At 43.8% G+C, this 18,668-nt stretch overlaps 1 protein-coding gene across 1 annotated transcript in view; it reads right to left on the bottom strand.

Annotated features, from left to right (window-relative positions):
- Positions 1 to 18,668, bottom strand: part of DCTN6 (dynactin subunit 6) — an 856,966-nt gene that overhangs the window by 167,055 nt on the left and 671,243 nt on the right. Inside the window, exon 5 of the mRNA XM_044059469.1 lies at positions 2,075 to 2,122. Coding sequence (XP_043915404.1) covers positions 2,075 to 2,122 — 48 coding nt within the window. The remainder of the gene's footprint in view (positions 1 to 2,074; positions 2,123 to 18,668) is intronic.

Genomic DNA, 18,668 nt, shown 5'->3' with positions numbered 1-18,668 from the left:
TCCCCAAAGGAATAATCCTCAGGAGGGGATGCTGAAGGTATAGATTCTTCCAGCCTAAGAATCTTCATAGGGGGGTAAAGAATATCCCTGATCAGAAGAGGAATCAGAAGAAATGGAAACCTGATCTGAAGATTCATAGTCAGTCTCTTGCCTAAGCCTCTTATCAGGAGAGGGATGGGAACCCCTGATCAAAGTAATCAGGTCTTCGGCCATTTTGATCATCTGTTTTTTGGGCATAGGGGCCTGTACACGTGGCTCATGAGTTTGTTTCTTTGCTTTAGAAGCTGCTTTAGTCTTTGTTTTTGAAGCTGAAGTAGTTTTAATGTAAAGATATTGTGGTCTGAATACACTCTCAGTAGCCGGTACCTGCTCAGCGGCTCCGGACCCATCTGAGGGATTAGCGTCCGAGGCTCCAATACTTTAAGTGTCCAGCGGCATGGCCGACTCCACGTGGGAGTCGGTAGCGGCCTGCGACTCTAAAGTAGCAGGTGTTAGGGGCTGCAAAAGTGCCTCACTGAGAACTGGCGACTGGCTTAGGGAAGCTTCGTCGTCGGTTTTGGGCCTCAGCTGTTTTTCTCTATCCTTTTCTTTGCGTTTTTTGTAAACTCAGGTAGTCGGATGGCATTTTAGGATAATTAAACCTGCTACCAAAAAAAAAAATGTATACAAAAGTATAAATCTAGCACAAGACCGACAACCAGAAATGTTGTGATCAGGGCCTAGGCAAGGAATACAGTAAGAATGAAAATCCTTATGAGGTATTTGCTTTCCACAAGTAATACAATTATTAACTTTTTCTGACATCGGTCTGGAGCAAGAAAAAAGTTTCCCCAATGGGGTACTTAGCTTTATTGAAGACTTCGGTTCTGAAACTCAAATATGAAAATTTCAGGAGTCGGCCGACCGGTACTTGCGAACTGCTTCTGCTTCGGGCACCGCGTGGCAAGAAAGACTGGGAAAATGGCGTCGGCTGCTTCTTTTATACCCCTGACGACCTGACATCAGGGAAGGGGCGACAGTGGCCGACGCAGGACCCAAGACTTTGGAATTCAGGCTGGCTGAGGGCAACCTGCCAGCAGGATTACCCAAATGTAATGACTGCAACAGTGAAACACGAAGAACATCTTCTCTGGATCTTGAGGTTATATCACAAAGGATAAACTGTGCAAGGTAGAAGGATCTTCTAACTACCACAAAGATATGGTGATCAAAGAGCAATCTGTTATCAACATTTGTGCCCAAGGCCCTGATGTCTGTCTCAAATTTAAGTGGAATGTTATCTATATGGTAAGCAGCAGAGATGCTAGATTTAAAAAAGAAAATCACATGGCATTTCTTGATGTTATTGGTAAGCCCATGATTAATGCACCAAGCACTTCTTTGGCCCAGCCCTTGTTGGGGAATATGAGCATAAGACTGGGATTTCAGAACTCACCACAGTTTGAAATGATCAACAAGCTTGGTTAGGCACAGACCCTAGATAATGTTAACAAAAGTCCTGAAGAGTCACATGGCTGACATGCATCTACAGTGAGACAACTGCTAGGAAGTAAATGTCAGACTCATTTTTTTCAGGTCAGTGGTTCAAATGGTCATCTAAATTGCCTAATTATGACACTGTGTGAAGTTAGTGCTTTAACTGATGAAGACAACTGCTAAGCAACAAAGAATTGCAATGATCACTGTCAATAAAAATTAATCTACAATGTAATTAATATAACACAACCAAAGCATAGCAAGCTATCTGCAAAGTTTAACTGCTATTCAGTTGATGCAAAATGTTACCAGAAAGTTGATAAAAATGCAGCAACTGCTATGCTGGCAATGTATTTTCTTTATTCTAAAGGTTGCTCTGATGTCAAATGTTATAATTTCTGCCCTTAACAGATGCAGTTTACCCATGGTCACTAATCACGGCTGACCCTACAATGTTCCACCTGCTTAGCTTATACAGCAAATTTTCTACACAATTCACAGAAAACTATCAGTAAGACACACTCAACAGAAATACTAGTATGGCAGTTAAGAAGCAAGAAATGTTTAATGATTTAAAAGTAATAGAAACACCTCTTACCTTTTGATTCTATCACATTGTTGTCACCAATCTTCATAGCATATGAACCTGAATATTCTTAGTCAAAGAATTAGTCTTACAACTGAAAGCAGTAAATACTGTCTGCCAATATGGTACATGATCAAATCTGTTACAAATATCACTCACAGAAACAGTCAATGGAAAGTATAGTTTTGTCATATTTGGCATAATTGAAGATGGTCAAGTAGACCAATGTTACAATATGGATGCTTGGGTCTTCCCGCCATGCAGAAGTCAGTGACTAGCCTGATTTCCACAGTCTTTTCATCATTCGTAACAGACGGATGACCAATGGCCAATGTCTAGAAGACAGCATATAAGAGAGGTGTACAATGGTGTCATCTTCAGATCTTTCTAGGATGTGAAAAGCTATCTAATGCCTGAGGACAGCACTACCCTTCCCAATGTCAAAGTGCTAGTCAAAGATACGATTCCCACTATGTGATAATATTGGAGGTAGGGGATGATAGTGGATAAGAACTACCTGTCTGAAACACTGTCCCGCCAGGTAAGGCAGAGATGCCAGCAGATACAGGTGGTAGGAGAGTGGGAGTTTATACTGTAACACTGATCTACTTGAACATCTAAAACTATGGTGTGACACAACCGCACTATGCTCTTTGTAGTCAGTGTCGCAGTACTGATTCTTGGTAGGATTCCCAAAGCTGAAATATGGGGGGGGGGTGCAAGCTGTCTGATGGCCCCTGAGAAAGCAGGTTCTGTAGGATAGCAGTAACCAACCTGCTCTTGCCCTGGTGGTAATGGCTAAATAGTAATGTTTATTAAATGTGTGGACCAATGTCCATGTGCCAATTTCCAGGATGGCCTATGTAGGGACACCTTTAAGGTAGGCAGTGGTGACTGCACTGTGTCTGGTGGAGTGGGATATAACATGGGCTGGTACTACATTACCTTGATGGGCAATGCAGAAAGTAATACAGCTGGCTATCCATTTATCCACAGTCTGTTTAAAAACGTGTCTGCTTTCTTTCCCTACTGCAAAGGCCACTACTAGTTGCTCTGCTCTATTTGGGAAATTAGTCCTATCCAGGTAATACCTAATCTGCCAGGTATTACCTGGACAAGTCTAGATAAGTAATACCTGTTGTCAGTATACATCCAGGAAATGTGAGATTTGCTCAGCTTTATTCCGTAGGTTAGGAAGGAATGCTGGCAAGTGAAAAGCTTGATTCAAGGAGAGTTCTGACACTATTTTGGTCATTAAAAAGAGGGGTTAGCTCTTAGGGTTAGGGTATAAAAGAGGGGGTAGTTCTTATGGTTACCCTATCCCTGTGAAACATGATGAAGGGTTCTTTGCACATCAGTGCTTGTAGCTATGAGACCCACCTTGCTAAAGCGATGGCTATTAGTAGGGTGGTCTTCCAAATAAGCATCTTTAGGGAAGCAGAAGCTACTGGCTGGAAAGGTGGCAATATAAGTTTTTCTAATACATAGTTTAAATTTCAGATGATGACAGGGTTTTGCCTGGGGAGCTTTAGATGTATGACTCCTTTTAGGAACTGTTTCAGGTGGGGGTGAGAATAGATAGAGGGAGGGACAAGTAAGACAGGGAGGGATGGCTGAAGTATGTACCTTAATGGTGGAGTAAGAAAGGCCCTGGTGAAACAATCCCAAAAGGTATTCCAATATTAGTTTTATGTCCTCATGAGGAGGGCTAATGACTTTGTTCTTGCACCAAAAAGAAAACCTTTTCCATGTGGATAAGTATGTTTTTCTTGCCTCTCTCAGGATCAACAGCACTTCTGTACAGAAGTCTGCATTATTTGTGCTCAGAACCAAATCCTCCAAGCTTCTAGTTTAAGAGTGGTCAGGTGAGGATGAATGACCCTTTAGTTGGGTGAGTAGATCCATCACTTTTAGAAAAAAATGTAAAATCTCCTCCTCACTGAGAGTCAAGAGGAAGGAGAAAGTAACATTGTGTGCACTTACCATAAATGTAGATGTTCGAGTGTATTCACTGTTGCAGCCATCACCTGTGGATTATCCCTGCTGTGGTAGCCCTCGGCCAGCGCGAATACCAGAGTCAATGTTTTTCTGCATTGGCTGCTGTCACCTGTAGTCTGACATCAGGTTGTCACTGCTATAAAGCAAGGCAGCTGATGCCATTACATCAGTTTTTCTTGCCCTAACCCATCAGAAGCACAAGCAAATATGGTAAAGTGGTCCTGGTGGCTAAAAGCCACCGTGAGAAGCTTATGTCCCACTAAGGAAAGAGGATATAAGGGGGAAAGAGGGAGGGAAACCAGGACTGAAACAGTGAATACAATCAAACATCTACATTTATGTTAAGTGTACACAACTGTACAATGTTCTTCGTGTTTCACTGTTGCAGTCATCACCTGTGGGAGGATTCCCAAAGCTAAGGAGAGGGGTGGAAGGATTAGAGACCTAGGCATGGGTCAGCATGCCCTGCAGAACTGCAGAGGCAAACCCTGCCCTAGCCTTAGAGAAAAGAGGTAGGTGGTAATGCTTTGTAAAGGTATGGACAGAGGTCCAGGTGGCAGCTTCCAAGATGTTCCTGGTGGGAACTCCTCCGAGGAATGCTGTGGAAGTGGAGGTTGCCCGAGTAGAATGGGTACGAATAGACTTGGGGGGTGGTTTCCCATGTAGTCTGTAGCAGAAATGGATACAGTGTGATGTCCATTTGGAAATGGTTTGCTTGGAAATGGGCTTTCCCCCTGCCCCTGAGGCAAAGCTAACAAGAAGCTGGTTTGTTTTCCTGAAGGGTTTAGTATGGTCCAGGTAGTAACTCAGCTGTCTGTGCACATCTAGTGAGTGCAGAATTCTTTCCCCCTTGTTTTGAGGGTTAGGAAAGAAGGTGGGTAGATGTATGGCCTGGTTGAGGGTCACATCAGATACCACCTTGGGCATAAAGGAGGGGTTAGTCCTCGGGGAGACCCTGTCTGCATGGAAAATGATGAAGGGCTCAATGGCCATAAGTGCTTGAAGTTCTGAAACACTTCTTGCTGAGGTGACAGCTAGTAGGAAAGCAGTCTTCCAGGAGAGGTATCTCAAGTTCTGCTGAAGAAGCAGGTTTGAATGGTGGCAAGGTTAGTTTTTCTAAAACATAATTCAGGTCCCAGGGTGGCGTGGGTGGCCTTCTGGGAGGTCTGATATTAGAAGCCCCTTTGAGGAACTGTTTAATCACAGGATGTGAGAAAAGGGGCTGGTCTGTATCGAAATTAGCTGAAATGGCTGAGGCATGGACTTTAATAGAAGAATAGGAGAGGCCACTATTGAGTAACTTGGCTAGGTAGTCCAGGAGAAGAGGGATGGCAGGTTGTGAGGCACTGCCCCCTCTGGACTGGCTAGAAGAGCAGAATCTTTTCCATTTCCCTGCTTAAGATTTTCGGGTGCTGGGCCTTCTGGCTTCTTTAATAATGTCTAGGACCTGTTTGCTTAACAGGGGCCCCTTGTTTGCTTTTGAAGTATTAGCCATGCTGACAGCTTTGAGAGTCTGCAAGTCTGGGTGTAGCATTCCCCCCTCACCTGGGTCAAGAGGTCTGAGATCAGGGGAAGCCGCCTGGAAGGCTGTGATGTCAGGCTGCGCAGCAAGGGGTACCAATGCTGGTTAGGCCAATCTGGAGCAATGAGGATGGCCTTTGGTCTCTCCTACCTTATCTTGATCAGTACCTTGGGAATAAGAGAGAGGAGGGAATGCGTACACAAAGAGGGAATTCCAGGGGAAGGTCAATGCACTGACCTTCCATGCTAGGTGTTGATACTCCCTGGTACAGAATTTCTTCAGCTGGCGGTTGAGGTGTGAAGCAAAGAGATCCACCTTCAGAGTTCTCCACTCCTGAATGACGTGCAAAAAGATTTTTCTGTGGAGCCGCCATTCGTGGGGTTCCAGTTAGTTTCTGCTTAGGTGGTCTGCCAGGGTGGTGATGATCCCTAGTAGGTATTGGGAAATTAGGTGTAATCCCATGGAGGAGGCTGTCAGCCAGAGGTTCATTGCTAGCTTGAAGAGAGGGTAAGATTGGATCCCTCTCTGTTTGTTGATATACCACATTACTGTGGTGTTGTCTGTTTTGATAAGGAGAACCCCCTGGCCTGAGATGGGGTTTGAAGGATGTCAGAGCCTTTTGTACTGCCATCATTTCCTTCTGATTGATGTGTATGGGAGGGTGCTGGGCAACCCAAAGACCTTGGCTGCACCTGCCTGCTAGGTGAGCGCCCTAATGTCTGAGGCATTGGTGGTGATGGTCTGCCTGGTACGGCAGAAGATGAAGGGAAGACCAAGAATTACAAGGATGCAAGATGCCATGTACCCCAATGCTTGCAGTAATTTCCTCGCAGTGAGGTGACTTCTGGAAGCCAGCTGGGTAAAGTAGAGAGGCAGGAAGCTCTGCTTTTCTGGAGATAGGAAGGCTATTTGGGATGCTGTGTCCAGCAGTGCTCCCAAGAAAATGATCTTCCTGGAGGGTATTCACTTTAATTTCTTCTCGTTGATGGTGAACCCTAGGGAAGTTAGGAGGGTTTTGACAAAGAGAAGGTCCTGGAGTAGCTTTTCTTTGCACGCTGCCTGAATGAGGCGGTCATCCAGATAAGGGTAAATCTGTATATTTCTCTGTCTGCAAAATGCTATGGCCGGGGCTAATCATTTGGTGAATACTCTGGGTGCAGTAGATAAGCCAAAGGGTAGTGCAGAGAACTGAAAGTGTTGTGAGCCTGCTCTGAACTGCAGGAATTTCCTGCAGGATTCCCTTATGGGGATGTGGAAGTAGGCATCTTTTAGGTATAGGGTCACAAGCCAGGCATTTTTTGTCAGCATAGGCAGCAGCTGCTGAAAAGATAGCATTATGAGTTGGGGACCACCAGGGAGGTGTTCAGAATGGATAGATCCAGTATGGGGCGCCAGGTGCCTCTTTTCTGGGAACAAGGAATAGTCTGGAATAAAAGCCTTTGCCTGTTTGATCTGAGGGGACAGGCTCTACTGCCCCCTGGGATATGAGAGTCTGGACCAGTTGCAATGCCTTTGCCCACTGATTTGGAGGTAAGTCTGGGTACACTCTTGGAATTGGGAGTTCGTTGAAAGCGAATCTGTATCCCTGAAAAATTACCTTTAAGACCCATTGGTCCTTTGTTACAGAAAACCAATTTTCTTTGCAGAGGGAGAGCCTTCCTCCTAGCTTTTGGTGAGTGAAAGGAGGGAAGAGGAGGGAGAGGGAGTCATTGAGAGCTTTTGCCATAGAAGGATGGTTTAGAACTCCCTGCCTTTGGGGCAGAAGTGGCCTACTGTTTGGTTCTCTGATGCCCCTGGGATAGGGGCCTAGGTGGTCTGTCCCTGTGGGGCTTACCTTGGCCCTGTCTGCTAGGTACAGGGAAGGACCACTGTTTAGAGGGAAAGTTCCTGCTGAACCTGGGAGGTTGAACCTGAAAAATATTTTACTATTTTCATAGATTTTGCTTTGCCTTCCATCTTTTTAAGCACCTCTTATGCTTTTTCTCCAAACAAGTGGTCCTTATCCAGGGGTGTATTAATTAATTTAGACTTGACATGATCAGGGAGAAGTTGTTCCTTCAACCATGCATGTCTCCTAATGACAGATCCTGACACTGCTGCCTTGCTTGAGGCTTCTATGGCATTATATCCACAGTGTAATGAGTGTTTGGTCACTTAACAAGTAGAGTGCAGTAAATCTGCTAACTCTTTCGAATTGGCACAGTCAGGAAAGGCTGAAATCTTTTGTTTTAATAGTTCCAAAGTGTATTGTTGATATTTTAGCATATGGAATTGACAGTTGAGTGCTCCGACAGCTAAGGTTGCAGAGGTGTATATTTTTTACCCCATCTGTCCAGAATTCTGGAATCCTTTTCAGAAGGAATGGGATTCTTGGCAGAACTAGTCTTAGCTCCTTTAGATCCCTGTGTAATGACCCCTGGGTCTGCAACAGGATTTCTGTGCAGGTACCTGTGAGAATCTGTTACTCTAATACCTGTCAGGTTGGGAGCAGGTGGGAGGGCATCAGGGGCTAAGCTGGATTCATGGAAAACATCATCCACCACTTCTAAAATAGGTGGGAATGGCCAGGGGTCTGTGCTGGGGCAGGTCCAGAAATTCTCTTGGTCTTTTCTTAGACTGGGGGAAATCCTGAGATTCCCATTGGAAATGTTCCCCAAGGGTGTGAAGGGTTTCCCCATAGGAAAGGTCTTCTGGTAGGGAGGCAGAAGGAATGGATTCCTCTGCATCTGAATCCTCATAAGCAGTCAGAGGTTGCTGTTCCTCTTTAAAATCTGAATAATCAGATTCCTCAGAATCCTGTTCTGTCAATTTCAGGAGAAGGGTGCCTTTCCTTTTTAGAGTTGCGGCCTGACTACCCCTGATAAGGGAGATGAGATCCTCCGCCATTTTAAGCATTTGTGTTTGGGGTGGTGGAGCAGGAGCAAGATGGTGGCTAGAGGCAGATTTTCTAGAGGTAGCCTGGCTTTTAGGCCTAAGTGTATCCAGCAGTCTGAGAGAAATGGTAGTCACATGAGAAGACGTCAGTTTTTGTCTAGATTTGGTAGTGCGAGAGGCCTCCATGGAAGCCGGTGACTGCATTGCAGCTCTGGACCCAAACGAGGCAGAGACAGCCAAAGGATCGGAAGATGAAGAAGATTTTTTTTAGCATACCGGACTCCGAAAGGGTCTCGGTAGATGCCTGCATAGATACTGAATCGGGCATCAGGAGCTGCGAAAGTGCCTCAATGAATTCCAGAGAACTGACCACCTGCTTAGCGGTAGAGTAGTCAAAAGGCTTAGCCTTGTGTGGTCTGTCTTTATCTCTGTGTTTTTTCAGAATGTCTACTGATTGTTAACTGATGGACACCATTTCGAATGTGAAGACGGAAGACGAAAATACCTGTCTACAATAAGAGCTCGATGGCAAATGGTTCTCATATTAAAGAGGGCACAGAACCGGCAACGGAGGACATTGTGGTCTGGGCCTAAACAAGTGATGCAGTATGAATGGAAGTGTCGGTGTGGAATCTGCTTTCCACAGCAGAGACAACTGTTAACTTTTTTTGGACATCGGTTAGTGCAAGAAAAAAGGATCCTCAACGATGTACTTTGCTTTAGACATTTTCAGCTGTAATTCAAACTCTAGTAGTGACCGACTGGCACAATTGAGAACTGCTTCTGCTACAGGCTCCACGGCAACAAAGACTGGGGTAATGATGTTGGCTACCTTGCTTTATAGCACTGACGACTTGACATCAGACTACAGGCGACTGCAGTTGACGCAGAAAAACATTGACTCTGGTATTCGGGCTGGCCGAGGGCTACCACAGCAGGGACAACCCACAGGTGATGACTGCAACAGTGAAACATGAAGAAAGTACAGTTTTGTACCTACCATAAATGTAGATGTTCGAGTGCGCATACAGCTGCAGTCATCACACTAGGGTTATCCTGCCGTCAGGCGGGTCCTCGGTCGGCCGAATTCCAAAGTCTAGGTCTGGTGTCAGTTGTCGTTGCTTCTTCCCTGACGTCAGTGCGACAGGGGTATAAAAGAGGCAGCCAACGCCATTTTCTTCAGTTTTTCTTGCCCCAGATGTCAGGTGCCCCCAGAAAGGAAGGCAATACATGATGTTATGCAAACATACATAAGTAGATAAATCAAAACAGTAGTTGCAAGCAAATACACCATAAAGGAATACCCCAAATAGGTTGTATGTTAAAGATGTTTGTCATAAGCCCTGTCCTAAGAGGGGATGGAGGGAGGGTAACCTGGACTGCAGCTGTATGCACACTCGAACATCTACATTTATGGTAGGTACAAAACTGTACTATGTTCATCGTGCATACAGCTGCAGTCATCACACTTGGGTATAATCCCAAAGCTAAGTAAGGGTGGCTGGTACTAAGCGGAATTAGGAGGGGCTAGAATGCCCTGCAGGACTGCTGTGGCAAAGCCCGCTCTAGATTTTGAGTATAGTGGAAGGTGGTAGTGCTTGGTGAAAGTGTGCACTGAACTCCAAGTAGCTGCTTCCAAAATGTCCTTGGTAGGGACCCCCCTGAGGAAAGCTGCTGAGGTAGCTGTAGCCCTGGTGGAGTGGGATCTGATATATACAGGCACTGATTTTCCATGAAATGAATAACAAAAGCGTATGCAGTGGGCTATCCATTTTGAAATAGTCTGTTTGGAAATAGCCTTTCCTTGAGCACCTGTAGCATAGGACACAAAGAGCTGCTCAGATTTCCTGAATGACTTTGTTCTGTCCAAGTAATAACGAAGTTGCCTGTGAATGTCCAAGGAGTGTAGTAGCCTCTCCCATTTGTTCTGTGGATTTGGATAAAAGGTAGGTAAATGAATAGTCTGATTCAAAGCCACACTGGATACTACCTTTGGCATGAAGGTAGGGTTGGTTTGTAAGGAAACCCTGTCCTGATGGAAAATGATGAATGGTTGCACAGCCATGAGGGCCTGTAGCTCCGAAACCCTGCGTGCTGAGGTAATAGCCCGAAGCAAGGCTGTTTTCCACGACAAGTATTGTAGCTCTGCTGAAGAAGCCGGCTCAAAAGGAGGCAGTGTCAGCTTCTCCAATACGAAGTTGAGGTCCGAAGCTGGAGCTGGTGGTTTCCGTGGGGGTTTTATATTTTTTGCCCCTCTGAGGAACTGCCTTAATAGAGGATGTGAGAATAAAGGAGGATCCGTATTGTACTGAAATGGCTGAAGCGTGGATCTTGATGGAAGAGAAGGAAAGGCCACTGTTTAACATCTCAGCTAGGTACTGTAAAATCTGAGGTATATTTATTACCCAAGGATTCTGGCCCTTTGCTTGATTCCAGGAACAAAATTGTTTCCATTTGGCGGAGTAGGTTTTTCTAGTAGAGGGTCTTCTGGCCTCCAAGATGACATCCTGTACCTCCTTGGAGAGGAGAGTCTGTTGGCAAATTAAGATATTTTCCATGCAGCTAGATTTAGAGTTCTGAGCTGGCTGTGAAGGGTCTTGTAGTTGTGCTGGGACAACAGAAGAGGAACTTGAGGTAGGATCCATGGTGGTGAGTGTGACAGGCTCTTTAGGAGAGGATACCAGTGCTGTCGTGGCCAGTCTGGAGCAATGAGAATCATTTGTGGCCTATCTGCTTTGGTTTTTAATAGGACTTTGGTCAGTAGAGGTAGAGGCGGGAAGGCATAGACTGTCAATGCTGTCCAATTGAAAGAGAGTGCGTCCACTTTCCAGGCCTGTGGATGATAGGTCCTTGAGCAGAATTTTTCCAACTGGTAATTTCTGTGGGTAGCAAACAGATCTATGTCTGGCTGTCCCCATGCTTGAGTTATCTTTGAGAAGACTTGAGGATGCAACTTCCATTTGTGTGGGTCTGTCATATTTCTGCTCAATTTGTCTGCCAGTGTGTTTTCCTTCCCTGGCAGGAATTGTGCCTGTAGTTGAACTTGTAATTCCAATGCTGTGTTCCACAGGGTCATAGCTTGCCTGCACAGGGGGTATGAATGCGTCCCTCCCGGTTTATTTATGTACCACATGACTGTGGTGTTGTCTGTCCTTATTAATAGCTGGCCCGGATGCAGTAGGTCCTTGAAGGTCATAAGAGCATTTTGCACAGCTAGCATCTCCTTTTGGTTGATGTGTAGGTGCATCTGTTTTTGGGACCATTTTCCCTGGATGCACTGATCTGCCATGTGTGCTCCCCAGGCGTAGTCTGAGGCGTCTGTTGTGATGATTTGACTTGCTTGTGGTATACAGAAAGGGAGACCCGTGCTTCTTTGGCATGCTTGAGCCCACCACAAAAATTCCTTTTGAAGGCATGGAATGAGTGGTAAAATTGTTTCCAAGCTGTGGCTGTGTTGAGACCATAAGTTTTTAGGTACCATTGTAGTTTCCTCATATGCAGCTTTGCAAATGGTATTAGTAGGATGCAAGATGCCATGAACCCCAGAGCCTGCAGGATTTTCCTTGCAGTTAGCCTGGTTAAAGTTGCCATTTTGTTGAAGTATTGAGACAGTTGCCCTTGTTTGTCTGGCGTGAGGTAAGCCATCTGGGCCGTTGTATTTAAGCTGGCAGCCAGGAAAATTATCTGTTGAGAGGGTATTAGTTTTGATTTCTTTTTGTTCACTGTGTACCCCAGGCAGTTTAACAGTTTTATTACAAACGCCAGATGCTGCAATAGAATGTCCTTGCTGTCCGCTTGGATCAGGCAGTCGTCCAGATATGGGCAGATTTGTATTCCACGTTGTCTGCAGAAAGCAATTACGGATGCCAGGCATTTCGTAAACACTCTGGGAACAGTAGATAAGCCAAAGGGCAATGCAGAGAATTGATAATGGGTTGAACCTGCAAGAAATCTGAGGTATCTTCTGCAATCTTGTCTGATAGGGACATGCAAGTATGCCTCCTTGAGGTCCAACGTTACCAGCCAAGACTCCTTGCCCAGCATGGGAAGAAGCTGCTGTAATGTGAGCATCTTGAATTTTGGTACCTCTAGATATGTGTTTAGAATAGATAAGTCTAAGATGGGTCTCCAATCCTTGTCCTTCCTTGGTACCAGAAATAGTCTTGAATAAAAACCTTGACCTTGTTCTTTTGCAGGTACCTCTTGAATTGCTTTCATATCCATGAGAGTGGAAATTTGTTTTTGTGCCTCTGCCCATTGATTTTGTGGCAGGTTTGGCATGCCTCTCATTTTTGGAAGGGTGTGAAAGTGGAACCTGTAGCCTATGTCTATAATATTCAGAATCCATTTGTCCTTTGTAACAATGTGCCAGTTTTTTTGAAAATAAGGCCAGTTTTCTGCCCAAAGGTGCTGCCATTATAGCTTGTTTGGCAGGCATAGGGGAAAGTCATTGCGTCTGTTTTCTAAATGACTGTGGTCTATCTTCTCCACCTCTTGGGGCTGGTGCTTGCCTCTGCCTAGCACTGTAAGATCCTTGAGGTTGTCCTCTACCCCTTGGGCGTCTGTATCTACCCCTTTGGGGTCTGTCCGTGGCTGGAAAGGACCAATTTTTTGAAGGCCAGTTTCTGCTGAAGCGTGGAGGCTGCACCTGCAAGAAATCTTTAACTGTTTGCATAGATTTCGCTTTTTCCTTAAACTTAATTAATTTACCTGCTTCTTTCTCCCGTACTACTGATTGTCTTCCTTGAGTGTCCCCTCTCTTGTCTCTACCCGCTCCATTCGCCCTGCGGGCTCACTCCGCTCCCCTCCCTACCCCCAATTCCCACCCACCCCAGGGGTCCTACATTTAACTTGCCTCTAGACACACCTCTTACTTCTTCTGCCCAAACATAATTACAGCCTCACAAATTGGGTACCACCCTTCACTTAGCCACACCTACTTACCTACTATAACCATCCCCACCCCTCTCTCACTAACACATCTAAAATATCACAACCCCTACCTCTTGCCCTACACTCCCACAGTACTTTCACCTACAACACACCAGTTAACCACATTCAAACTTACAACTATTTTATCATGACTACAACTATCCTCCAATCACAACTGAAATTACCTATATCCTTCTTACTATTATTCCTTCTCATTACTACCTATTTCCTAACCTCCTATGAACATACCATAACTATTTCTCTCTCACTTCCCTCAAAACATACCAGTACACCTGCAACATCTCCTCCTCCATCCTTCTTTCATACCTCCTCACAATCCATCTACCTACTTGCCAAATACCACAGGCTATTACACTGCAAACTACTAAAAACTAAAACAAAGAAAATAATCGACACCTTCCTAAAACATAAACTAGGAAACTATTTTACACTACTCCATCTACAACTAGATGGTGACATACACCCCAACCCAGGCCCTCAAGCTACTACTACCAAAACACACAAAGATCATATCAAACCCCTCTCTCTTTCATCCACTACACCCTCTAACTTATTATCCTTAGCCCATCTCAATATACGTAGCATCTGTAACAAAATTAGTCAACTCCATGCCCTATTAGAAGTACACAAATTTGATATTCTATGCTTATCAGAAACTTGGCTAAAACCTTCAATTAAAGACATTGAAATTACCCCACCTGGATATAACAATGTTAGACTTGATCGCACCTCCAGGAAGGGAGGTGGAGTAGCTATTCTATACAAAACAAACCTGAAGCTTACCCTTCTTGACCTTACCCTTACCCAAAACAATAATGCTGAAATAATCTGCTCCAAAATTCAAATTAACACTACTAAAGCAATAAACATCATCTGTGCATACCTCCCCCCTGGAAATAACATCCCCACTTTAGAACAACTTCTTGAACAACTCTCTAATAACTTCCCTCAGGAAACACTATTCCTTGGGGACTTTAACATTGATTGGAAATCTTGTAACAATGCTAACCCTACTTCCCATATAAACCTTTATGGTTTCAAACAACTAATTGATAGTCCCACTAGAATAAATAATAAGAGCAAAAAAGAAACCACCTTAGACTGGATTCTTACAAACTCCCCCCTTCAAACCTACCAAACTGGCATCCTTCCTGATGACCTTAGCGATCACTCCCTCACCTATGTCATTAGAGCTAAAACTAATCTAAGCTTACCTACCTCTCATAGAACACTATATTCAAAAAAAAAATTTAATCCCGAACAGTTTCAAACAGAACTTTCACAATACAACTGGACCCCTCTAAAACACCTCTCACTTAACAATGCTGTTGAACATTTCAACTCAGCATTCCTTGCAATCTTAAATCAACATGCCCCAAGTCGTACCATTAGAACAAAGACCAAAACAGCACCCTGGCTAACCTCTAATACTAAACAAAAAATTATACTCAGAAATAAATCTTGGAAAAAATGGCGTTCCTCTAGAAACCCAACAGATCATCAAACCTTCAGAGAGCTCAGAAACAATACCAAAAAAGCCATCCTTTCAGATAAAAAGGATTATTACTTTGAACTCCAGCAATCCACCAAAAAAGAACCAAAAAAGTTCTGGTCCACTATCAATAATCTACTTACCCCAGGCAAAGTAGTTACACCCAACCCACAGAATTTAGACCCTGATAATCCCTCTTTAATAGCCAATAACTTCAATACCTTCTTTACTACTTCCATACAAAGTCTAGCTAACCACTTATCTCCTGATGCTTCCCAACTGCTCTTAAGTAACATCAACAACTCTCTTCTTCCCCTTCAACTTCAACCCATACCCACCTCCTACATACAATCTCTTTTACAAAAACCTAAACCCACTACCCCCTCAGCAGATAAGCTTCCTGCTGAATTCCTTCAAGTAGCAGCTAAAGCTATTGCCTACCCTGTTTCTATCCTAATAAACAGATCCATAAAAGAAAGTACTTTTCCAGCAATCTGGAAGATATCACACATCATACCCTTACACAAAGGAGGCAAATCCACTGACCTTTCAAACTTTCGCCCTATAGCGCTATTATCTCCACTAGCTAAAATCATGGAAAAATGTATACACAAACAACTACTTAACCATCTCCTTCATAACAACCTACTAGCTAACACTCAACATGGATTTAGACCTTCACATAGAAAGTAGTGCAGAGGTAGTACTTTTACCAACACCATCAACTGTAACCGTAACAACAACAAATTAACCTCTTCTCTTTTCCTAGACCTGTCAAAAGTCTTCGATATGGTCAACCATACACTTCTTCTACACATATTAAAATCCCTTGCCCTGGATTTCTCTTCCTTAACCTGGTTCTCATCCTATCTTGAAAATCGACAACAAGCAGTACTATGGAAAAACTCTCTATCTGCTCTACTACCTATCTCTTTAGGAGTACCTCAAGGATCTATACTAGGCCCACTCTTATTCTCTATCTTTATTAATGATCTCCAATCATCTATCCAAAACACTACCTGTATACAATATGCAGATGATTCTACCATTATTTGCACAGCTTCCACTCAATCTGAACTCCAGTCACTGACACAATCTACCTTTTCTACCGTCAAACAGTGATTCTCAAAAATATGTCTTCTCCTCAACCCCAAGAAAACAAAACTATTACTATTCTCACCTACCCACAAATCTTCTCAACTAAACTTCACTATTACTGCAAGTGATAATTCCCTCATCTCCCCCGACTCTACTACCAAACTGCTTGGTGTTACTATTGATGATAATCTTAGCTATGATTTTCATATCAATAACACTATAAAAGCAGTTAATAAAAAGATTGGTTCACTGTACAGAATTAAACCCTTCCTTACACCAGAAGCACGGACCACCTTAGCACAATCACATCTTATCTCTACCCTACTATATGCCTCCTCTATTTACAATAATCTCTCTAAAAGCAATCTTAGGAAACTGACTACATCCTACCATAATATAGCTCATTTTGCCACAGCATCCCAGTATAGAACTCACCATTGTCTAAACTTAAAACACTTACACTGGTTGGAACTTCCTAACAAACTTATCTATCAACAACTCTTAATAACCCATAACATTCTATATCAACCAGCAAAGACACCTGCTCTTAGTAACCTCTTGACCCCCTATAATAACTTGAAACAGCTGCGCTCCGCCGAAAAGCTACAAGTCAACACAACTAGAATTACAAATTCTGCAGGTAACTGCCTTTTCTCCAACTCAGTAGGCAAAATATGGAATAACCTCCCCTCACATATTACCTCTCTAGGCTCCTTTCATCTTTTTAAAAAACAACTTCTTTTACATCTGAACAACTTCTGGCTCTGCTCTTGTACCAATCCAGACTAATCTACTATCTTCATTCTACTATCATATTTCCTCATTTCAAAACTGCAACCTTTCTCTGTGATCACAAATGACTTAATGAATGTACTGTTACTACTGTTCTCATATAAAAAAAAAAAAAAAAAAAAAGGGTAAAGAATTAATGCCTTTCTCAACACGTAGATAGCACTATGTGTTTTTTATTACTTGATCTAGACTAATATGTATGCATTGTTGCTCACTGTCTGTGTCACAGGCATTTATTGTAAATGTTTAATTTTCTGTAACCTTGCCTTAATCTGTGGAGCTTTTCTCCCCGGGCCTCCACTGAAAATGGAAATTATCCAGCTGGACTAGCCCGGTCAACAAATGTAAAATAAATAAATACATTTTTCCTCCATTTTCTTTAGTACCTCCTCAGCTTTAACACCGAACAATACATCTTTTTGTAGTGGTGCATCTAATAACTTTGCTTTGACATGATCTGGTAAGGTTTGCTCTTTGAGCCAAGCGTGTCTACGTATGACAGACCCCGTGACAGCAGCTCTACATGAGGCTTCTAAAGCATCAAAACCACACTGTAAGGTATGTTTCCCCGCTGGTTCTGCTCCATGCAACAAATCCTGCAACTCTTTCAAATCTGGTTGTTCTGTTTGTGTCATTTTGCTTTTCAGCTGAGATAGCAAGAACTGCTGGTAGTTTAACATATGAAATTGACAGTTTAATGCCCTCATGGTTAAAGTGGCTGATGTATACACCTTTTTCCCCCACCTTTCTAATGCTATGTAATCTCTCCCTGAAGGTGAAGGGTTTTTAGCAGTAGAGGCCTTAATCCCCTTGGGACCCTGAGAAATAGTCTCTGGGTCAGCAGTAGGGCTTTTATAAAGGAACTGGTGAGAATCAGGAACCCGGTAATATCTGTCTGGTTTAACAGGGGCAGGAGGTAAAGAGTCTGGATTAAGACTGGCTTCTGCGTACACATCATCCAAAATATCTAAGACAGGAGGAATAGCCAGGGGCCTATGCTGGGGAAGCAGCAGAAATTCCCTGAGCCTTTTCTTGGAATCTGAGTAATCTTGGCCTTCCCAGTGGAAGTGCTCTCTCAATGTATGTAGGGTTTCCCCAAAAGAGTAGTCCTCAGGGGGGGAGACTGAGGGAATAGACTCCTCAGCATCAGAGTCTTCAAATGGGGAATAGGTGTAATCCTGGTCCTCAGAAAGGTCTGAGGTAATAGAAGCCTGGTCTGAGGAAGGGAAGTCTTCCTCCAACCTGGGTCTTTTGTCTGAGGGGGGTTGAGAACCCCTGATGAGTGTAATCAAATCATCAGCCATTTTAAGCATCTGTTTTTTAGGCATGGGGCCTTGAGAGGGGGTCTGAGGACCCTGTTTTTTAATTTTCATTGGAGCTTTAGATTTAGTGAACGATTTAATAGAGAAGGTGGTAGGCCTGAAAACGCCTTCAGAAATGGCAGGCCTTGCTAAACTTTCCGTTTCTCCACCAAGAGTGGCGTCGGTATCTGCAGTGGGAATGGAGACCGAGGAACCTGCGACCTCGGGTACTGAAGTCGCCGGTAAAATAGTTTCATCGGTAGTCAGGGGCTGCGTAGGCACCTCGCTGAGAACCAGAGAACCGGTAGTCGGCCTTAGCGTGATCTCAGTACTCGGTGCAGGCCTCAGATGTCTGTCCTTATCCTTGCGTTTTTTGCCTAAAACTGGCGTTGGTAAATCCGACGACATGATATAATTACATTTTTTGCCAAAATAATGAAGGGCAAACTCCGCCCGGCACTTAATAGTGCGCTTGTTAAACCTAGCACAAAAACGGCAGGCCGAGATGTCGTGGTCTGGCCCTAAGCAAGGTATAGAGTAAGAGTGAAAATCCTTATGTGGTATTTGCTTCCCACA

This window comes from Protopterus annectens, chromosome 17.part0 (assembly GCF_019279795.1).
Source record: "Protopterus annectens isolate FY-2018-M chromosome 17.part0, PAN1.0, whole genome shotgun sequence".
In the NCBI taxonomy this organism is placed as follows: Eukaryota; Metazoa; Chordata; order Ceratodontiformes; family Protopteridae; genus Protopterus; species Protopterus annectens.
The sequence above is the reverse complement of the archived record's forward strand: the minus strand, read 5'-3'. Positions and strand labels throughout refer to the sequence as shown.